At 32.9% G+C, this 20,855-nt stretch overlaps 1 protein-coding gene across 1 annotated transcript in view; it reads right to left on the minus strand.

Annotated features, from left to right (window-relative positions):
* The window catches only part of LOC129221365 (multidrug resistance-associated protein 1-like), a 44,667-nt gene that overhangs the window by 16,338 nt on the left and 7,474 nt on the right, over positions 1-20,855 (minus strand). The window contains exons 4-14 of the mRNA XM_054855836.1: positions 19,521-19,742; positions 16,957-17,131; positions 16,325-16,579; positions 13,921-14,124; positions 12,707-12,853; positions 11,736-11,817; positions 10,802-11,016; positions 7,965-8,141; positions 7,287-7,454; positions 5,126-5,130; positions 2,714-2,932 (exon numbers count right to left, since the gene is read on the minus strand). Of these exons, the coding sequence (XP_054711811.1) occupies positions 2,714-2,932; positions 5,126-5,130; positions 7,287-7,454; positions 7,965-8,141; positions 10,802-11,016; positions 11,736-11,817; positions 12,707-12,853; positions 13,921-14,124; positions 16,325-16,579; positions 16,957-17,131; positions 19,521-19,742 (1,869 nt within the window). The remainder of the gene's footprint in view (positions 1-2,713; positions 2,933-5,125; positions 5,131-7,286; positions 7,455-7,964; positions 8,142-10,801; positions 11,017-11,735; positions 11,818-12,706; positions 12,854-13,920; positions 14,125-16,324; positions 16,580-16,956; positions 17,132-19,520; positions 19,743-20,855) is intronic.

Consider the following 20,855-nt stretch of genomic DNA (forward strand, 5'->3'; position numbering starts at 1 on the left):
TGAAAGAATAGAAGTAATGTAGTTATTCTTATATAACTAATTGACATATTTATGCAAAACAGATGAAACCATTTGACATCCATTCATAGGGAGTTTTTCTCTAATCAAGAACATAGGTTTTAATGAATGAATACAGCATATAAACAGTAAAAAAATGAAGATATTTACTTAAGTACACAAGTTAACTCTATTTCAAATGATTTCAGTATGTAACGAAAAAAAATCTTGGATTGCTTTTGTAACAAACAACTTTTAAATGCAAGAAAAAAATAAATAATAATAATAATTAGTTAATTTCAAAATATATAAAAGAAGAATAAAACTTGGTTGTAAAATTAAAGAATCACTTCATTTTGAAGAAAAGAAAACCTTTATAATCTGCGGTGACATCAAATAGTATAACGGCAAAAAAACAAAGTTTTTTTTATTGAAAGTTCAATTTTAGCAATTAAATTAAAAACGCGAAGAAGTAATAACTTTTAAGCTTTCATAGTATTAATTCAAAAACCAAAGATTTCTTCTTGAAATCGTGATTATAGTACGCTAATTACTTCGAGACAATGGAATAAAGGCAAAGGAGCTAAGGCATTAATGAATGCTTTCTCTTTGCCTGTATGGTTGTTTATTTTACGTAGCATTGAAAGCGTAAAAGGAAATTTCAAGCTAGGTAAAATAAACAACCTAACAGACATAAAAGCAATCTTAGGAAGTTCATCCTGTGGTTAATAAGTAAGATTCAATACTTTGACATTGAGGAAAACAGATGCAGAAATATGCGGCAGTGTATAATCGCACCTCATTAATTTTACTTTTTCTTTTCTTTTTTTGAACAGTTAATTGGCGGAAAATGCGTAGGGAATTAGAGTACTTAATTTTGTAAAGCAAAAAAAAAAATTTTTTTTTCTTCATAAAATCAATTTTCCCTGATTTTTTGTTATTTTTTCAAAATTCCCTGATATTTCCCTGACTTTTCCCTGATTAATAAAGTTCCCCGACTTTTCCCTGATCTCCCTGATCTGTCGCCACCTTGTACACCCTTCACCAATATAATCAGTCAACATGAAACTTTCCTTAAATGTAGTACTCTATGGCTGTTCTTAAACTCTTCCTTTTCTCCAATAATTCCCATAACATTTGAAACAAAAATGGGGAGCAATTAGGTGACAAATACTAATTCAGAAATACTTTAAAATTCAATTTATTGCATTGTTTTAGTTTAAAGTAATGTTCTAATTGACTAGGACCAGTCTAGCTGGGCCCAGAACCTGTTGCTGGTCGTCACTTTTGTATTTGTATTTAACTTATTACCGTGTTTATCAAGAGCAGGAGCTTATACAGACTGTTTGGGGGGGGGGGGGGTGATGCTCAGGAATACAGTTTAGGGTATGAACATTTTCTGTGGATGCTTAGGTGTCAATAAAAGGCAGCAAATCAGCTAAGAATAATGTGCCTAGTAGAGCATAAAGTTTGATTTCATAGTAAATAAAAGGAAATATTATTTCAAATTTCAAACAGTCAGTTACTTTACGACTTAGCTTCTTCTATGTAACAAAATACAGTTAAATGTTTGGGTGAGAGCATGCCCCTATGAACCTTCTCGTGTATCCATCTGAACAAAAAGGAAGCATTATCTCCCCACCCCTTCCACAGATACCTACACCAGAACAGCATTCAGATAAGATGACCAGTTAATACAGGCAGCAACTAGAAGCTTTCTAATAGAGCCAGTGGTTCACCGAGCATACAAGAAGTTGTTCTAGCAGCTTCAGTGATTAAGGAACCAGTTGTGCTCAGAATAACTGCAGCCCTATGTTGTGCCAGAAAGCATTTTTGAGCAATTAAAAGGCAGTCTATTAAATCAAAGTTCTAAATGAGCGTTTGCATGTATTTGTCTGCTGCACATGAACGAAAGATGTTGAGCTGAACAATTGGACACTAACCGCTGACGTCACGAACAATCATGTGATCAACCTCCCAGGTAAATTTGTATTACTCAAATATAACAGGACAAGAGAGAAAGGTCTGACTAAGCAAAAGTACAATAGGAAGCATATTATCTTCTCCCACTGCACGGGGAAAGTATACTCTTATTATCAACAAAAAGGATTAAAGAACTTCATTTTGCTTCCAATAAAATTCCTTCAATGTAATTTCTATTAACAATATTTTATTATAATTGAATTACTGTTTCAAATGACACGTTTCGATTAGATTTTATAATCAAAAGCTGACAGAGAAGAAAAAAAAAGTCATTAATAAAGGTTTGGTCTCCAATGCAATTAATTTTTAAGCACAAAAGGCATTATCATTCTATTAGCAGAAGTCATAACAGAACTTGCAATTCTAAAAGTGAGTGATAAGTACAGTAAACCCCTCTAATGCGGACACTAAAGGGGCAATTTTTTTTTGTCCTCAATAGAGGGCTGTCCGCAGGACAGGGCTTTAATAATGTTATTTGCCTAGGAATCTGGGAGTTAAAAATTGTTTGCATAAAAGACCATCTGCTGGGGGGGGGGGGGGTCGCATTTGAAGAGTGTCCATTAGGAGGGGTTTTATTGTAATTTTATTTTGGTGTTTCCCATACAGGTGATGATGCACAATTGAGAAAAATCAGATGGGGCCATGAAAAGTGTAGAAAGTATCTAAGAACAGCATACAATCATCTCCCAATTGAATTAATGCAAAATTTTTCACAATAATTTTGTTCAATTACCTTAATAGCTCAGGATTCTTCTGAGTTATATCTTCAAGAATTTCTAAGTCTTCATCAATGCTTTCAACTTGTGACAAATATTGCGAAAGAAATTCAGAGAAGGGTCCTTTACTTTCTACTAGTTCTTGGAATGATCCTTTCTCAGCGATTTCTCCATCTTTCATGACATAAATCATGTCAGTCTTTGGTAAGTACGTCAACCCATGAGTGACCAGAATTCTAGGTCTGCAAAGAAATAAAAATTTATTTTTAATTTTAAATCTATGTGTGATAACATATTAACAGGGGCCGATCCTAGGGGTGTCGGCCACCCGCGTGAAAAGATCTAATTTGCCACCCCTCAAGAGCAATTTGGAATATTTTGACTAACACTTAAAGTCCATATAAATCTTTCTCGAATTTCTGTATCAAATTCTAATTTAAAAAAAAAAAAAAAAAAAAAAACAGAAGGAGGAAGAAACTCATAAAAGGGAAGAAAAGTTTTATAGTAAGAAATTCCTTAGGTACAATTTATATTTTTGGAGAAAGAAAATACCAAAACTTATGTACAGTAGTAAAAACGCATTTTATCGTCTATCTTCGGTGACATCAGAGGAAGGACGGAGGGGATTGCCCCAGAAAATTTTCGAAACTGGCGTATAAAAAACAGGTTTAATTAATCTTTGGTTGTGCTTGTTTGCAAGGACAAAAGAGTCTGGTATATTCAAGGTTCATGGAGAAATTTTCAAAATTGAAGTCAAAAATCGCAATTTTAGGAATTTTTTTTGAAATTTTAAGAGAAAGAATTGTTGGAGTTCTTTCTTAAAATTATTTCAAAATTGAAGTCAATTTGAAGCTACTTTTTGTGATCTTAGCTTTGTTTAGAAAGGATCAGCGCTCTTCCTGAAAATTATCCGAAACTGAAGTTTTACACACGCAATTTTAGGTTATCTTTGTTGACATTGATGGAGGGAGGGAGATTCGGACGCCTCCTATCGAAAAAGTTCGAAATTGAAGTTTAAAAACGTCAATTTAGGCCGTCTTCAGTGACGGTAGGGCATCTGGCGGCTTTCCTTTGGTAATTTTTCGGCACTATTGTTTTAAAAACAAAATTTTCGTTGTATTTAGGAATGATAGGGGAAACGTGAAAATATTCTGCACCGAAATATTTTTTTGGAACTAAAATCAATTTTAGGCTACTTTTGGCAAGGAAGGAACTCGGAGCTCTCAAGCGGATATTTCTAAAAGGGGAATTACTATCTTTGGTGATATTAAGGAAACTGGGAAGCTTTAACGGATCTTTCTGAATATTTTTCGATATTGATATCTGAAAAATACAACCATCGACTTTTCTCCACCTCACTTTGACGATCGATGGGGGATATCCTCGCTGTGAAAAGTTACATAAGCCAGGCAGTTCTCCTTTGGATTTTTTTGGAAATTGAAGTACCAAAATTGTATTTTGGGCATTGTTTGATACCGATGGGATAAAGAGCAAACGGGGGTTCCAGGAAAGGTTTGGTGGCTGTGCGAAACCGTCTAAAAATGAAATTTTGAGTAGGTAGCAATTACATTTGTGAGAAGGCGAATCCAGAGTCCTTCTCCGGAAAGTTCTTCGAAACTAATGTTTGAAAAACATAATTTTAGTTTGTTTTTGAATGAGAGGGGGTGGGTTTAGGGAGCACACAAATTCAGACTATATTTGGTAGCAATGTTAGAGAATGAATTTTGAGGCCCTTCACTGCAAACATTTCGAAAAAGAAATCCGAAAAATGCCATTAAGCAATTTTTGATGACGTTAGGAAGAGCTGTCCCCAGAAAACACATTTTGGAGCCATCATTTTTCGGCTATGTTTGGTTAAGTTAAAGTAGATGGGGCGAATAAGAGACTTAATTGGGTTTTTAAGATCAGTGGTTTAACCAGTGAAATTTTCCGAAACTAAAGTCCTAAAAACGCAATTATAAGTCTTCTTTTGTCTCGTAAAGGAGGTCATGGCATCCTTTTGGATCTTTGTTTTGGAGCCAACATTTAAATTTTCTACCCGGGACAAGGGCCCTGTCCTCCTACCTTATCTGAAACTGAGCAGTTCATTTATAATTTTAATTAGAAAACAATGCTGTAAAGGGGGGAAGTTACAAAATTTTAGTTCGTTATTCATATGTTTGACTCTCAAGGGAGTCGCAATTTTTCATTGTCTCTCCATGCACCCACGGTTGTTGATCACAGAATTTGTTGTTTGAAATGCTTGCGAGAGAATCTTATCAGTATAATTTTTTTTAATGAAATATGTCTTCATTATTCAGGGTCTATAAAGACTTGGGGGCAATCATTAGTGGCTGCCCTCAGTGGTCCTTTTAGAAGGCACCTTTTCATGATTCAGGTGGGTGCCATTTCTTTCATTGACCCTCCCTTGTATCCATGCCTGATTTTACCGGTTCTGTCACAAATTGTGAAGCGAAATGAAGCAGTAGTGAAAAGAGTAGATAATTAATATATTCAATGGACTAACACAAAGTGCCCTAAAATTCTATTTTTCTTAAATTATGCTATGCTGTCGGGAAATTCAGCACTTTGGTAATTGAACATTTAAAGTTCAGCATATTTATTCGACATATTATAAGTTATTTTGTGAGAAATTCTTGAGGAATTTTGCTTGATTGAAAGAAACTATATGATGCGGCCTGCAGCCACCTCTTTCTTTGGCCGCCCGTGTGTGGTGCACATGCTAGGATCGGCCTTGCATATTAACGTCATAGCAATAATGAGTATTATTTACAAGTTAAGTAAGTGAACTAAATGTAGGTACTTTTATTGTGAGCTCTTTATAAATTTGATTTCTATTTTATTATTTCTTTTACTTTATTGTGACAAAATCGAATGCTGAGTACCATAAAATAGTAACATACACAAAAAGAAATAACCTAGTAGATATTTACTGCATGAAAATAATACAATAAAAGTATATTCCCCATTGGCACTCAAATTACGAAAAAATTGTTGTATTTTCAGTCTAAAAATAATTTAACTCTTTTTGATTGACTGTCAGGGATGTGGCGGCTCGAGCCTTAATTTAGCGGGTGGGCTCTGCTGTATAAAGTTTTCTCAATAATATTTATACAGATACAATGGAGAGGACTGCAGTTAGTAATGCTGAACAGTATAAGATAACCCTTATTGCAGTTGCTTCATTTTGAACTTCTCTTCCACTTCAAAGTTGAAATTGTTTTAGAAAAATATCCACTTGGGCATTTTTTGAAAATTCAAGGTAAACAATTTAAATTTAAAGCCAAGATACCCACCCCATTCGAAATCAAGAAAAAGCGCACCTAGTGTGAGTGACCTAAAGCCAATAATTTTTTAATTAATTAAACTAGAGCGTTGAAACTCTCTTCATAAAGTTTGAAACAATCTGAAGTTTTAAAATAAACAATAAAAAAAATTGAATAGTTTGTTCATTTTTGAGGTTATGTGGCCCTACGCCTTTAAGGACTTAAAGCGATGTAACGGATAAAAAATTGAAATAATTTAGGTTTGTTCTGCCTTAAAGTACTACAGAATGGAAAACACATATCGAAGAAAAAGAAAACAATTAATGCTTATTACTTTAGCCAAATACCAGAACAAAAATGAAAATTGAATAGATCTCGCTCAATTGAAGTTTTTTTTTTGTAAAAAATTCAGAACTTTTCACACTCAAAATCAATTATTCGAAAACAAACTCTTCATTCAAAAATTCCAATCATGTTAGTTCCAAACAGAAAAATAAATAAAAATAATTATGCGATGCGATGCGGTATAATCGGGAGGAACGCATAAAATGGAAAATGCCTGTTCCAGATATTTACAGCTGTTTAAGATTAAAGACAAATGCAAAAGAAGGACGGTGGAAAATAATAAGAGCACTTTCTTTCATTCAGTGGGCTAGCCGTTTTTTGCCCATTTGAGCTGTTGTTTCGTACAAGTGACGTGTGTCAAATCCTTCCCCACCTGCTATTGTCCTTCTACCAGAGAACTACTGCTGTTAGGTAGAGCTATTCTTTGGAGAGCTAAGGAGCTGGAGCCCACGCAGCAGAAATCAGAGTGACACGGACTTGCTGTTTTGGTTCCTGGTTGAATCGTTGTGATTGGTTAGGAGCAGAGGTATCGCAAGTCAGTCGAGGGGCAAACCAGTCGAAGCCCCAAGAATCATTCTCAGAGCTTGCAAGAGCAAACGCTAACAGATGGAAAACTTTTCACATTTTAGAAGCGATATGCAGAGTGTTAGAGATTTAAAAAGTGTTTCATGTCCCCAATTCGATGTTTGTTTGTTGTTTTTTTTAAATTTTTTAGCGAAATACTAAACGTTATTTTAACATGATCTATTTAGTTGTGTACAATTTTTCTGGGTGGGCCTGGCCCATCCGGTCCATAGTGACGAGTCGCCCCTGTGTCAGGGCAATGTAAATATCGAAATGCACCGGCATGCTGCGTGTCGGGACAAACACCACTATTTTTCTTGTACTGAATTGTTCTGATATCCTTTGACAAAGTCTAGTTCCATTAATACTTTATACATGATTTTATAGTGCAATTACTTATTAAATAAGTTTGGACCTTATTTTTAAGCAATCCATCAGGTCCAATCACTTTTTCAAAAATATGTTTTCCAACATGAGAGTCAACTGCCGAGAGTGGATCATCCAACAGATAAATATCAGCATCTGAATAAACTGCTCTGGCTAGGCTGACACGCTGTTTCTGGCCACCACTCAAATTAATGCCCTAAAGAGAAACAAAAACACTTCTGTAAATATTATAATGCACTCCCAAAAACATGTCCAGATGAAGAACTTAAAACAAGATTTTCATAACAAATGTTTAGAATATGCCTACATATTTATATTATTTCTTAAATATGTTCTCCAAAAGATTTTAGATAGTTTATGATTTATTCAAAACAGTTAAAATTCGAAAAACCTCAAAAATAGTTTATTATTTTAGAAATGATTTAAAATGTTTTGAATAACTTCATGCCTAATTTTATTTTAAAATACTACACACATCTTCTTGGCTGCAGATGAGCTTCAAGAGGTTTTTTTTTTTTTGCAGAAAATAAATCTTTTGACTGCCCTAAAATAAAATTCCTTTTGAAAATTTTGAAGAACTGCACTACAAGGCACCTTAAAATTTTAAATAATCTAATTACTCATACATTCTTCAATCACTGTGCTTTATTTTGTTCCTGTATTTCAAAAAAGAGTGATAGCAAAATGATAAATTGAACACAATTACTTTTTCACCAATTTCAGTTTGATCTCCTCCTGGTAAGATGGTTAAATCAGTGACAAGTCCACAAGATTCAACCACGTTGTCATAAACTCGCTTGTTCAATTTTTTTGAAAACAGGATGTTGTTCTGCAGAGTAGAATTTTGTATCCATGGCTGTTGAGCTACATATGCAATTTTTCCCTAGTAGAAAAAAATTTGAAAGAAAAATTCTGTTCAGTTGCTTGAAATAACTTCAAAATACAACAAGAAAAACATTAGTTTATTAACATTTTACTGATGAAAAATATTCTAGACATTAAAGATTCATCTTTTACATTCGCTCATATTAATGCCGTTAAATTAGTACCCCCTTCATCAAACTAACTTACTGCAACAAAAACTAATAGAATAAACTAGGGATGCTCATCCAACCTAAGTTCAATGGCGCAAATATCCCCTCCTCCCCCAAAATAAAAAAATTCTCATCTCTTTTGCCTTTAATTTTTAGCCCTTTTTTATTTTATTCTTTTTTTAAAATATTTTATTACATTTTTTTATTTTAAATTATTATTATTATTTTGTAGAAAAGTTCCGTGCTACACCAAGAACATACACACAAAATAATTAAATAAATAAATAAAAATAAAATAAAATAAAGTAAAATAAAAAAAATGTTGGAGCTGAAAATTCATCAACAAATAAATTAATATAAATAAATTCAAAAATCTCCCCCCTCCCCAAAAAAAATCATGATGGCGCAACTTGCTCTATAATCCCCCCCCCCTCTCTCCTGTGGGCCCCCTGGAATAAACGAATAAAATCACACTTTCTCAATCATACTCTAGATTCAATGAGAAATGTGTTGGTAAAACCCTCCACAAAAAAAAAACTAGTTACAGCCCTGAGATACAGATATAATGCCCTGATTATTTTATTACAGCAAATAATTAATCACATGCATACAAACATTTCTATTTCCACATAATTTATCGTCTTTATGAATTACAAGACAGTAAATAAAATTTAAGAATTCATGCAAAATCAAGTGACAACAAACACTAATTAAACAAAGCCTTATCCACTTTAAACATGCTAAATGAAATTCCATGCTGTTTGAAAGCTATTTCACCATGTGTAATACAAACCATTTTATCAATAAATTTACTGAGTAGAAATTATAAATACAAATGTGACGACTAGAAACAGGTTCCGGGTCTAACTAGGCATGTCCTAGTCAATTTATTAATACCCAATGAAAATCAATGGCATGCTTAAAACTATCCACTCCCCCCTCCCCTCTTGCTCATTACCGCCTCTTCTGGTAAGCTGTTCCATGTGCCCACAACCCTACTATAGTAATAATTTTTCCTAACTTCCAAGTTAGCCTTAGATTCGAATAGCTTAAAACAATGACCCCTCGTCTTGCTTTCTGTGCAAAAATTTGAACCATTAATATCTTTCATTTTGATAAATTTAAACAACTGAATCATGTCCCCTCTGACTCTTCTTTGCTTGAGGCTATACATATAAAGCCTTTTAAGTCTGATATCATAAACTAAATCTGAAAGTCCCCTTACTAGCCTAATAACATTTCTTTGAATCCTTTCCAATAAAGAAATATATTTCTTGAGGTAAGGAGACCAAAACTGAACAGTATACCGTATTTTTTTTTTTTTGGGAATAAGCGCCACGGAGCATACAAGAAAAAAAGAGAAAAAATTGCCGGTGCGGACAATAGCCTCTTTTTTTTTTCAAGTAAAAAAAATTCAAGTTTTAAAAAACGTTGAAGATGCTGCTAATAGATGGTACCACATCATCCTGCTGCCGGCAGTTTGCACAAAACAACGACTAACGTAGAAAAAGTATGTCAGTCACATCAAAAAATGTCAATGCTTCAATATTTTTCTAACATAAAACAACGTTTTTTGAAGTTAGCAATTTCCTATTTTGCTTCTGATTTCTATATAATAACAGTGTTACTACATAAATGCTTTTAATAATGATTAATCGATTCCAAACGTCAATATAGGCAGTATAATTGACTTTTTAAATCAAGTCGGAGAAAAAATATACATCGACGTAATTCTATATTCAGTAAGTTACCCCCTTCTAGCAAGGACTAAGGCAGACATACATGAAATACACCGCCAGCTCAGTCATTCATGCCTTGCCTGCAATCTTCGAGTTGAATCGAACCATGCTTTGGTCACTCGTCTGGTCAGTGCCAATTCCATATTAGCTACCAGTTTGTTTGGCACTCTTGGCTTCCTTAAGAGGTTTTCCACCTTTAGCTCAGTCACTTCCTATGCCGGGCTGATGAGTGCTAATAAGCACGAAACTGCAGTCTTCGGCTGGAATGACTGAGCTGGCGGTGTATTTCACAGTTCTATATGTTTCAAGAACCTTATTCGTTATTGATTGATATTCGAAGGTCAACCTATGTTGTTTCAATGTCAATCGATGTTTTGTGTTAATTGGGACAGAGTTTGACATTGGCGAGGGATTGAGGGGAAGGGTCTGTGTCCCTCGCTCTGGATAACCAACGAATGTCTCCCCTCAAGGTAAGAAAATTATATTTACAGTAAAGTATATATAGTTACGTTAATTAAAAATATTTCTTTCATTTGCATTTCATTCCAGCTGTCCTTACTACTAATTGTGCTTTTAAGTTTTTTAATGTTGGCATTAAATTTTTTTCTTGAGAATATATTTCTATGCGGCGCTTACACCAGGTGTGGCAATTACTCCCGAAAATACGTTACTCCAAATGAGGTCTTACCAAACTTTTATACAAAGGCAGAAAAACCTTCTTGGATTTTTTTAATTTGGAAATTAAATAATTAAAATTGGTGATTCCTTACATTGATAGAAACTGTTCCACTTAGTTTGTCCATATCCCCAAGAATGGCAGAAAGAAGTGAAGACTTCCCAGATCCTACCTGACCAACAATCGCTATTAATGTACCCGACTTGATATTAAAGTTGATGCCTTCTAGAGTAGCTTTGGTATTTTCTTGCTCACTATTTTCCGACCTGTTCCATTGAAAGCGTCCATTTCGAACCACAAGAGGAAAACCTAAAAATGAGAAGTTTGGGGGAAAATATGTTAACATTTGCTTTTTTATGAAATTAGTATTAACAAAATAAAGTTTAATACTAATTTCATAAAGAAGTCAGTAAGAAATTATTCCAACAGATGTATTACTATGAAAAAAAAGAGACCTTTGAAATCATTATATTGTGTTGTGTGTGTATAGCCATCAGTTTTCAAAATAAGTATCTTTTCTGAGTAACATAAAAGAAAAACTAACTTTTAGAAAAATGAAAGTGTTCAAGCTTGAAACAATAAGCTTTCAGTAACAGCAAGTCGATACTGATTCTAACATCCATCATATGCAGTAAAGAGCAGGTACCTCTAACGATATGTTGCATAAGGTCCATTAATTTTTTTTATCACATTAAAGCTGTTTTTCCTCTCTCTCTCTCTTTTTTTTTTTGCATCTCTATTCGATTTATACTATCAGAGTTGATATTATTTAACACTTTACAATTTTTATTTTGCAAAAGGTACAAATGCTGAACTCGGAAGTAACTCACTCTTAAAATATGCTCTCAAAGATAACATTACATTTGCATTCATTACGTGAATTTGAGTGTCAAAGGTATGCTTCAGTCCAGCTGATTACTAAACAAATTAATAGTTAAAGAAATATATCACAAAAAATAAGCAATGTTTACATGTAACTAGTTACTGCATAATCAGTGAATTAACTAGTCATTTAAAAATTTTCTTACTTTGTGATGAGTCACGAATGACATACTTTTCCAATTCATCACTATTTAAGTACTTGTTGATTCTTTTCACAGAAACACTAACCTAAAACACGGAAGAACATTAGCTCCCTCCATTGTATTGTATGCATTCAATTTTTCAAGAGAATTCTAAAGAGATGAAAAAGAATTTCTGTATTCATAAAACATAGAACAAATGAAGTCTTTTAAAGAGAAGAAGGTGTTTATAAATAATGTCATGCTTTTTTTCATCACATGAGACCCCTTCCCAATTGGTCACGAAGTGCCACACTTCAACTAATCCCCTCTCCACCCCTAGCTACATGTCACAATGTTATATAAACATTTTGTAACAAAATAAGTATGATGTTACACTTCCTTTTACCCTCTCCCCCTCCCCCTTGTCACAAACTATCCCAATTTTACAAATCCCACCTCCCCCAAAGTGTGTCATCATTTGCGGATGACACCTAACTGATCCACAAAATCTCTATATTTGTACCACTCCACTCATATTTTAATAGTGTTATTGCATCTACTGGTATTGAATGGAAGAAAAATATCTAAAGTGTTGTATCATTACCTAAAATTAAGAAATAAATTTTAAAAAACCATTGAAATGAATTAATTCCCTGGTTCATTTATTCTGTCATGTAGAATACCTTTGAGCTATGTGATAAATGATAACTAATGCCAAGTTGAATTCAGAAAAGAAGATTTATAAATTTTGAATCTCTTGTGCTTCGAAACAGAGCAGCTAAGAGAGATTCAATAAATAAAAAGTAAAAGAAAACATGAATAAATTTGGAATTTTCCTACCATTCAATGCGTGAAAAAAACGTTTCAAAACAATGAACGTCAAAAGCATTACAACTCCATTATAATTTTGGGTACATTTTAAATTATAAAATATATTAATAAATTTAAATGATACAATTATAAGCAAAGTAACCAAAAATTTAAATTCTACATACCATGACCATAGTAGTTATCATATGGGGCAACATGGTTAGGGGAAATCTGAGAATGTTGAACAAAGACAGTGAGACAAATGCTGTGGTGGCGTTTAAAACATTTTCTTCACTTGATAGAACATAGGTTGCAAATGTAACTAAAGCAACCTAAATGAAAGAAAAATACTGGTTATAGCTTTTATGTTAAACAAAATAATTTTAAAGCACAAGTACAACTTAGTAATATTGAATCAAATATGAACTTTGTTTGGAAATGCATCAATTTGTTGAACTATATCATACACTTTTATGATATTAAATCTATAGTAGTCATACATCAAAAAACAAAAAATACAGAGTAGAGAAAGTTACAAATTTCTATAACATAGGTTCATATAAGACTAATTACAATCACTGAAAGAAAACGTTTCTGTTGTAATACTTCTCAAAGTCAGAATTATTTCAAGGAAGAGCAAGAGGTTAAGAACTGATATTAAATTTTAAATTAAAAAAATAATAATAATACAGTGAAGAGCACCATTTATACATTTCTCTTTCATACGTTTTTATCAATTATATGTTTTTTAAATTGGCCCCTGCACAGTCTAATATGCATTAATCTATACGTATTATACGTTTTTTCATTTGTACGCTTTTTTCATACAGTCCCTTCAAAAACGTATAAATGGTGCTTCACTGTAATAAAAACCTAGCATCAAAGAAATCATAGCTAAGCACACTCTCAATCAAGTCACCTTTCAAACAAACAAAAAGAAGAAGAAGAAGAAGAAATTGGTTTTCAAAACTTTATTAGCTACAACGTCACAAACAAACAGTTACATACATATAACTTTTAGCTCCCCTCTTTTTTGCATAAAGGGTTAAAAATAAAAATTATTCACACCATTGCAGCTCGGTTTTGATAAATGCTGCAGAAATGAATGGTAAATAATACTAATGCTTATTTCTATGTTGAAATTACTTTTGCACTGTTATTTTTTTCCTGAAATCCAAGTGTGCACTAAAAAAATAAAACTTATTATATATGAATTCAAATTTTTTTAGCCTATTTAAATTCATTCATAGGTTTCTGAATTAAAGCTAAATATATACTGATAAAGAAATACAAAACGTGCTTTAAAAGAATTCAAAACTCTTAAATTTGATTTTTCAATTCATTTAAAAGGTTTTAGAATGAAACTGAATATAGACTGACAAAGAAATATAGAACTTACAATAAAAGGCGAGCAGCTCCATATCATCATGCCAGCAGAATTAAGATATGCTATACCTTTCAAATGCTTTATTTCTCGCTCCCTAATTTCATCAATCTTTTTCTTGAACGCATTTTCCCATGCATACAGTTTCAACACTTTAATGCCAGATAATACTTCATTGACAAGTTTAACTCTTTCATCTTTAAATTTCATTTGCTTGACCTGCAATACATACAATAATATATTTAAAACTGAAAACCCAAAACTTTTTATTCAAAATGCAATGAAATCCTGTTACAAGGAATTTCAATGCAATGAAAAATCTGTTTCAATGAAAGGAATTTTCAGTCCCAATTCAATTTCCATTACGTTGCTTGAATGAAACTTTGTAGTCTCTCGAATGCCATTGTAATGGAATTTCACTGTAGTAATACTTTTATCAAATTCTTTAATTTTTCAGAAATATGATGTAGTTTATGAATCACTGATTGGAGTAAAAAAAACCTCGATTTAGTAGAAGAAAGAATTTCCAATTAAAATTTGATTATTTTCAAACCAATACTAACAAAACAACACTCAAGCATACAGAGAGAACCAATGATGGTGAACCCTTTCCATTAGTAGATATTATGGACATCAACAAAGATATGAACTTGCAGTGTGATTTTGGCAAACTATTCTTGTTATTTTGTAGTAAGTTACCGCCCTAAGCCAAGGCTAAGGCAGAAATACTTAAAATACACCACCAGCTCAGTTATACCATCCGAGGACTGCAGTTTCGTGCTTTTTAGCACTCATCAGCCCGGAATAGGAATCACATGAGCTGGTGGCGAACTTATTACAAAATACCATGTCTTGCCATCAATCTTTGAGTTGAACCGCACCATTGCTGCGGTCACTCATCTGGTGTGCTAACTCTACATTAGCTACCAGTTTGTTTGGCTCTCTTGGCTCCCTTAAGAGGATTTTCGCCACCAGCTCATGTGATTCCTATTCCGGGCTGATGAGTGCTAAAAAGCACGAAACTGCAGTCCTCGGATGGAGTAACTGAGCTGGTGATGTATTTTAAGTATTCTTGTTATTTTTTAAGAGAAAAATAAAGAAATGACCGTACAGTAAGAAAATCGTCCTATATCTTACGCAGATTGGTTAAAATCATTCAGTGATGGATCAGTTGCCAACCCTTATGTGTAGGTAGTGAGAAGCAAAGGGATGCAAGTGGCAAAATTAAAAAATTGGAGATAACCAGTGCAAATGGTAAGTGATGCCCTACTTTGTCTTGGGGCAACAGATAGTACTAGTAGCCCTGGTAGGTGCTGCCGTACACCATGATTTAGGAAAAAAAAGAACTCAACGAAAGCCTATCTAGGACGTAATCTTTATATGTGTTTTACTCAATACTTAAAAAATGTCCGCTTGTGTGTATCCCTTTGCTTCTCACTGCCTCATATGAATTGTCACATTTTTACATCTTTTCCAGAAGCAAGTCATCAAAGCAACTCGTGATACCATACATAATGTATAAAAAAATAACAATAAATAAAAAGACCAAAAGCAATTTTCACTGTTGAGTTTTAAGAAAACTTACACAAATACGAAATTAAAATTTTGAAGCCCTAAAATAACTGATAAGACCTGAAGACTTGATTTTTGTGTTTTTCAACGTAACAAGTAGGAAAAAGTTTCAGCTTTAAAATACAATTATATTGGTTCCAGATCCAATTATACCCTGATAATTTTCTAAAAAGGATTATTAATACAGTAAACTCCCAATTATCTGCATAATAGGGTAGCACGGTAACCACGGATAAGCGAAAACTGCGGATAATCGGAATAATAAGTATAAAATAGATGCTTAGTGTATACGATGGCAAAAAAATATTAATAACACTCAAATACATCTAAATTATAACTGAAAACATTGCATCTACTGACATTGAATATAAAAAATGTATGTAAAATCTAAAAGCGAACAATCACACGATCATAAGTTAAAGGAGAAAGGAAATGAGAAAAGATCCGCGTATAATCCGAGCAGCAGTTAATCCGACTACCAATAATCGGGAGTTTACTGTACAGTAATTATTATTAGTACAGTAAACTCCCAATTATAGGTGAAATAGGGTGGCACGGTAACTGCGGATAAGCAAAAACCGCAGATAATCCGAATAATAGGTAAAAAACGATACTACTGTATAAAATAGCTAAAAAATCTGAATAACACTCACACATACATTTTAATTATAGCTAAAAATATTGCTACACTGCATCTACTAACATTGATGGTAAAAACGAACAATATCACATTAATAAGTTTAAAAAAACATTTATTGACTGTTTTTAAAAAAGTGGAAAAAGACCCGTGGATAATCCGACTGCCGATAATCGGGAGTTTACTGCAGTAGCATTAGCAAAAGATTACCTGCTTCTTTTTAGCTTGAGCTGCAATTACGGCATTTATGGGTATTAATAAGACCATCACTAAAAGTCCTGCAAGGACAGAAGGGCCCAGAACTTGCCAGAGCATGATAAGTGCCAATATAATTTGCAGTGGGGCAGACCAAATCATGTTAATGTATGGCATTAGATCCATGAACCTCTGTGAATCCACAGACATTAAATTTACAATTTCACCCACAGTTGATTCTTTTCTTGCAGATGACGAAAGCAAAAGCGACTGAAAGAGAAAACAAATAAAAAAATCAGTTTAACAACACTGGTTGTACACAAAGATCAATTAGGAATTTAAAAATAAAATAAATAAATAAGTAATAAATTTAAAATGAAAAATTCTGAAGACAGTATAACATAAAGATCCTGCTATTTTGGGTTTGATAAAACAATTTTTAACATTATTGCGCTGTTAATTAAAAAATCTGTTTTCCATAATTTGTGTCAAAATCATTTTTTTTTAAATACTTTTTTTTTAAAAAAAATTCCTCTATAAAATTCAAAGTTTTTAATTACTGCTACAGAAGAAATTTATTTCAGGGTTAAAGAACTTCACAAAAAAAAGTTATAAATTTAAAAATGTTTTTAAAGTGTCTTGCTTACTTTTTTATAAATAGCAGAAACAAGAGCTGTGCGAATGCGCATTCCAAGAAGAAACATACGATGAAAATAATCTGCTAAAAGAACAGACTGCAGCATACCGTTCAAAACCATTCCAAGAGCATAAATGATCCCAATCCAGATTGGATCGTCAGTACCAATGTAAGCTATTAATAGCCTAAAAATAAAAATCGATATTAAACACAAAGCAAGAAACACACAATATATACAAATCTGGGGGGCAAATAGTGTCTTGTAAACGTATTTAGAAACATAACCGAAAGCAGTAGATTACAATTTTTTTCATAATCCAACATGGGCAAACTTCAACTGTTTTAGTAAACATAAAGCACAGTTCGGAGCCCTAGGCTAGTCCTAGACAATTTAGCAATCCCAAATAGTGATCAAGAGTCCTCTCAACAATTTATTGCAGGGACCGCGTTAAGCATTTGCCACTGCGCCTAATTCGGCGAAAAAAATTCTAATTTGGCAAATTTATAGGCCAACCGAAAATTCAAACAACAAAAATTAAGTTATACTTTGTTCTCTGATTAAATATTTCTGCAGACAAAAATACAATAAAATCAGTTAAAGTTAGTCTTTGGCTAAGACTTGAAATTTTGCAAATATTTTTAAAATTTGGCTAATTTACTGGTTAACAATTAGAAATCCTCAATGCCGCCCCTGCAACTGCTTCTAACAACCTGCTACAAATACTTGTAACCCTATTGATATTTCCTTTACCCTAATTTCAAGAGTAGCATATCATCAGAACAGCCTAAAGCAAAAGTCAAGTGCTACATTTAGGGCATGGAAATAGTGTATTATTGTTGTAGTGTGTTATTTGCAAGGTTCAGTCATTAGTCAGGCAGAAAAAGTTGCTGATCTGGGCGTGTTAATAAGTCAGGATTTAAAGTTTAGCCAACACAAAGTGCAGCATAGCTAGTAACAAAGTCAATAAGATGCTTGGGTTTATCCATAGACCTATTTCAAACAAATGTAAAGAAGTTCTTCTGCCCTTATATAGAAGTTTGGTAAGACCTCATTTGGAGTAAGTATGCTGTTCAGTTTTGGTCTCCTTATCTTAAGAAAGATTTTAATGTATTGGAAAGGGTTCAAAGGCTAACAAATACACTCTCTCATTTAGACTACAACTCCAGGCTTAGAATGCTAAAAATCTACAGCCTTGAGCAAAGAAGAGACCGAGGGAACATGATTCAGTTGTTTAAATTTATTAAAGTGAAAGATGTTATGGGGCTAAAGTTTAGCACTGAAAACAGGACAAGGGGTCATAGTTTTCAGCTATTTAAATCTCAGGCTAACATGGATATTAGGAAAAATTATTTCAGCACGGTAGTGGAACCTTGGAACAGCTTACCTGAAGAGGTGGTAATGAGCAAGGGAGTAGATAGTTTTAAGAGGGCCATTGATCTTCACTGGGGATTGTAAATTGACTAGGACCAGTCTAGCTGGGTCCAGAGCCTGTTGCTGGTTGTCACTTTTGTATTTGTATTATCACTATTTAATAGATATTACCTGACCAAAACTAAACAGAACATATTTTTGTTCCAGGTTTTGGCAGAGATTTCATTTCAAAAAGAAGTGTGTTTTTTCCAAGACACAGTTCTTTCTTTCCAGAGTGAACACTACTCAAAATAATGTACCAGATCCTTACCATTGTATGTATTAATGACACTGATACATCACAATCTTATTTTATAATAATTACACTACAGTCTCAAAAATCTGAGTTAATTGGGACTAAAATCACCTTGGATTACTGAAAACTCGGATTATCCGGAAAATTCTTCCAGATTGAAAATTGCCACTATTCGTACGACATAGGAGGGACACGTTTTACTTCTTAGTGCAAAGAAAAAGAAGTATTCTCTTCACGCAAAATTCATTGCTCAAATTTCAACATAAATTTACGCTTTAATTGCGTCTAAATGAATTATGATTTTAGTTTTTCCCGATATCAATGCGTAGTTATGGGCGCAGTTTTAAGCAAACCAAAACATGCATTTTGACTGCCCCCCGATACTATTTCGATGAGTTTTCTGTATCTATCAGAGTGCATATGTACGAGATGTATCGTGCATAACACAAAAACGGTTAGTTGTGAAAATTTTCCTTTTTGAAACTCATGTGGCATCGTTGTGCACCTACTTATTAATTACAATCAGATACTCCAAAAGGGATGTTAACACATTCTTTGTCGAAAATCAATGTCAATTTTGCATATTAAGTAATTATCCCAAAGGCATCTTTGAATACATATATCTTGCAGTCATAATACATATCTTCTAGTTGAATATTTCATGTCTCTTTGGGAGTTGTTGAAACAAACTTCTCAATGTTTTTTCCGTATTTCCTGTTGGAAGCTAATTAGTTTTACAGAAACAAAATTTCCTTTTTTCAGATTTTAATGAAATCATTTTTTGAGGGAATAAAAAATTAAATTTAAAATATGAATGAAGCACCTCGAATTAAGAGGAATTTCGAACTTTCGAGACTCAGATTTTTGAGACTCTACCGTACCTAAAAATTTACAAGGAATATTCTACCTTAGAAGAACAGGATTCACAAACTGTAATAAATCATAAATGAATTTGCAAGCAGAGCCAGCCAGAAAATAGCCCCAAAATGTCTTCACAAGAACCCTGAAGATATTTATTTGTTTCTTTGGCATTTCCTGGAGTCCATTCTGTATGACAAACTCTGTTTCAATTTCAATCTTTCCATCCTTGGAGTCCTGGGAAAATGGAACGCTGCCATCTCGTAATAAACTAAAATACAGAAGATTTTTTTTAAAATTCCCTACACAAAAATAGTAGAATAAACACATAAAAATTGTGCAAATCGACAATTCCTTTATTTATTTTTTTTTAAATTATTGTCACAATGATTTGGAAAAAAAGTAAATTTATTTTATTAATTAATCATTACTTTATTTAAGTTTTATTTGTTCATCTGTCATATTTATTTATTTGTTCGTAAACAGTGACAAGAAAAGTAGGACAACTTTAATCAAACATTAAACATTGGAAAACTTCAACATAAAATAGTTTTTAATTGTAAAATATTTTTCATAATATTCAGAAAATAGCAAGTAATGCTAAAATAACATGCTTTCAGTCAAGGGTGCCCATATAGGGGGGCAAGGGGGGACCCGAACCCCTCCTTTGAAATTAGAACTTTTTTTGCTTTTGGTACTTTTTTTCTTTGCAGAAATGTAAAAACATTTATTCTCCAGCCATTAATGAATAAATTGTTAAAAATGAAATATTTTAATGACTTTAATCTGTCCTGAAATCGGTTTCCATGGAGAAAATACCCTCCTAACTCATGAGAAAATATCTGAGCGCCCGCCCCCCTACAATTTTGTATATGGGCGCCCTTGCTTTCAGTCAAACACCAAAACGAAGGACTTTTAAATTAAAAATAGATGCTTTGGGCAATAAATTAACAGCCATTAAACTTATAATTAATAATTTTTGATAAAATTTGAAACAAACAAAGTTTTTAGAATTTGATATTAATTACCAGGCAGACAATCAACAAAATCTCTAAAAATGACCCCAAAATACACCAAGAATGATACCCTAGAGTTCTCTAGAAGTTCTTCGAAAATAAGAGGTTACTTCATATCTTCTAATATTATATTTTTGTAAATTATAGTGTAGTATAAAATGTTTTGTTGTTTTTCTTCTAATATTATATATTCCATTGTATTTTTGAGTTAAGCGCTTTTTTTTTTTTTGAAGTGTATTTCATTTTATAAACTAACCATATTTTTATATAATTTCTTTTCTACTGGTATTCACCTTATGGAAAATTAAGTTTCATCATAACGAGCTTGGTTGTAGCAGGTACAAAACATGTCCTTCCAATGTTTTTAG

Source organism: Uloborus diversus, chromosome 4 (assembly GCF_026930045.1).
Source record: "Uloborus diversus isolate 005 chromosome 4, Udiv.v.3.1, whole genome shotgun sequence".
NCBI lineage: Eukaryota > Metazoa > Arthropoda > Arachnida > Araneae > Uloboridae > Uloborus > Uloborus diversus.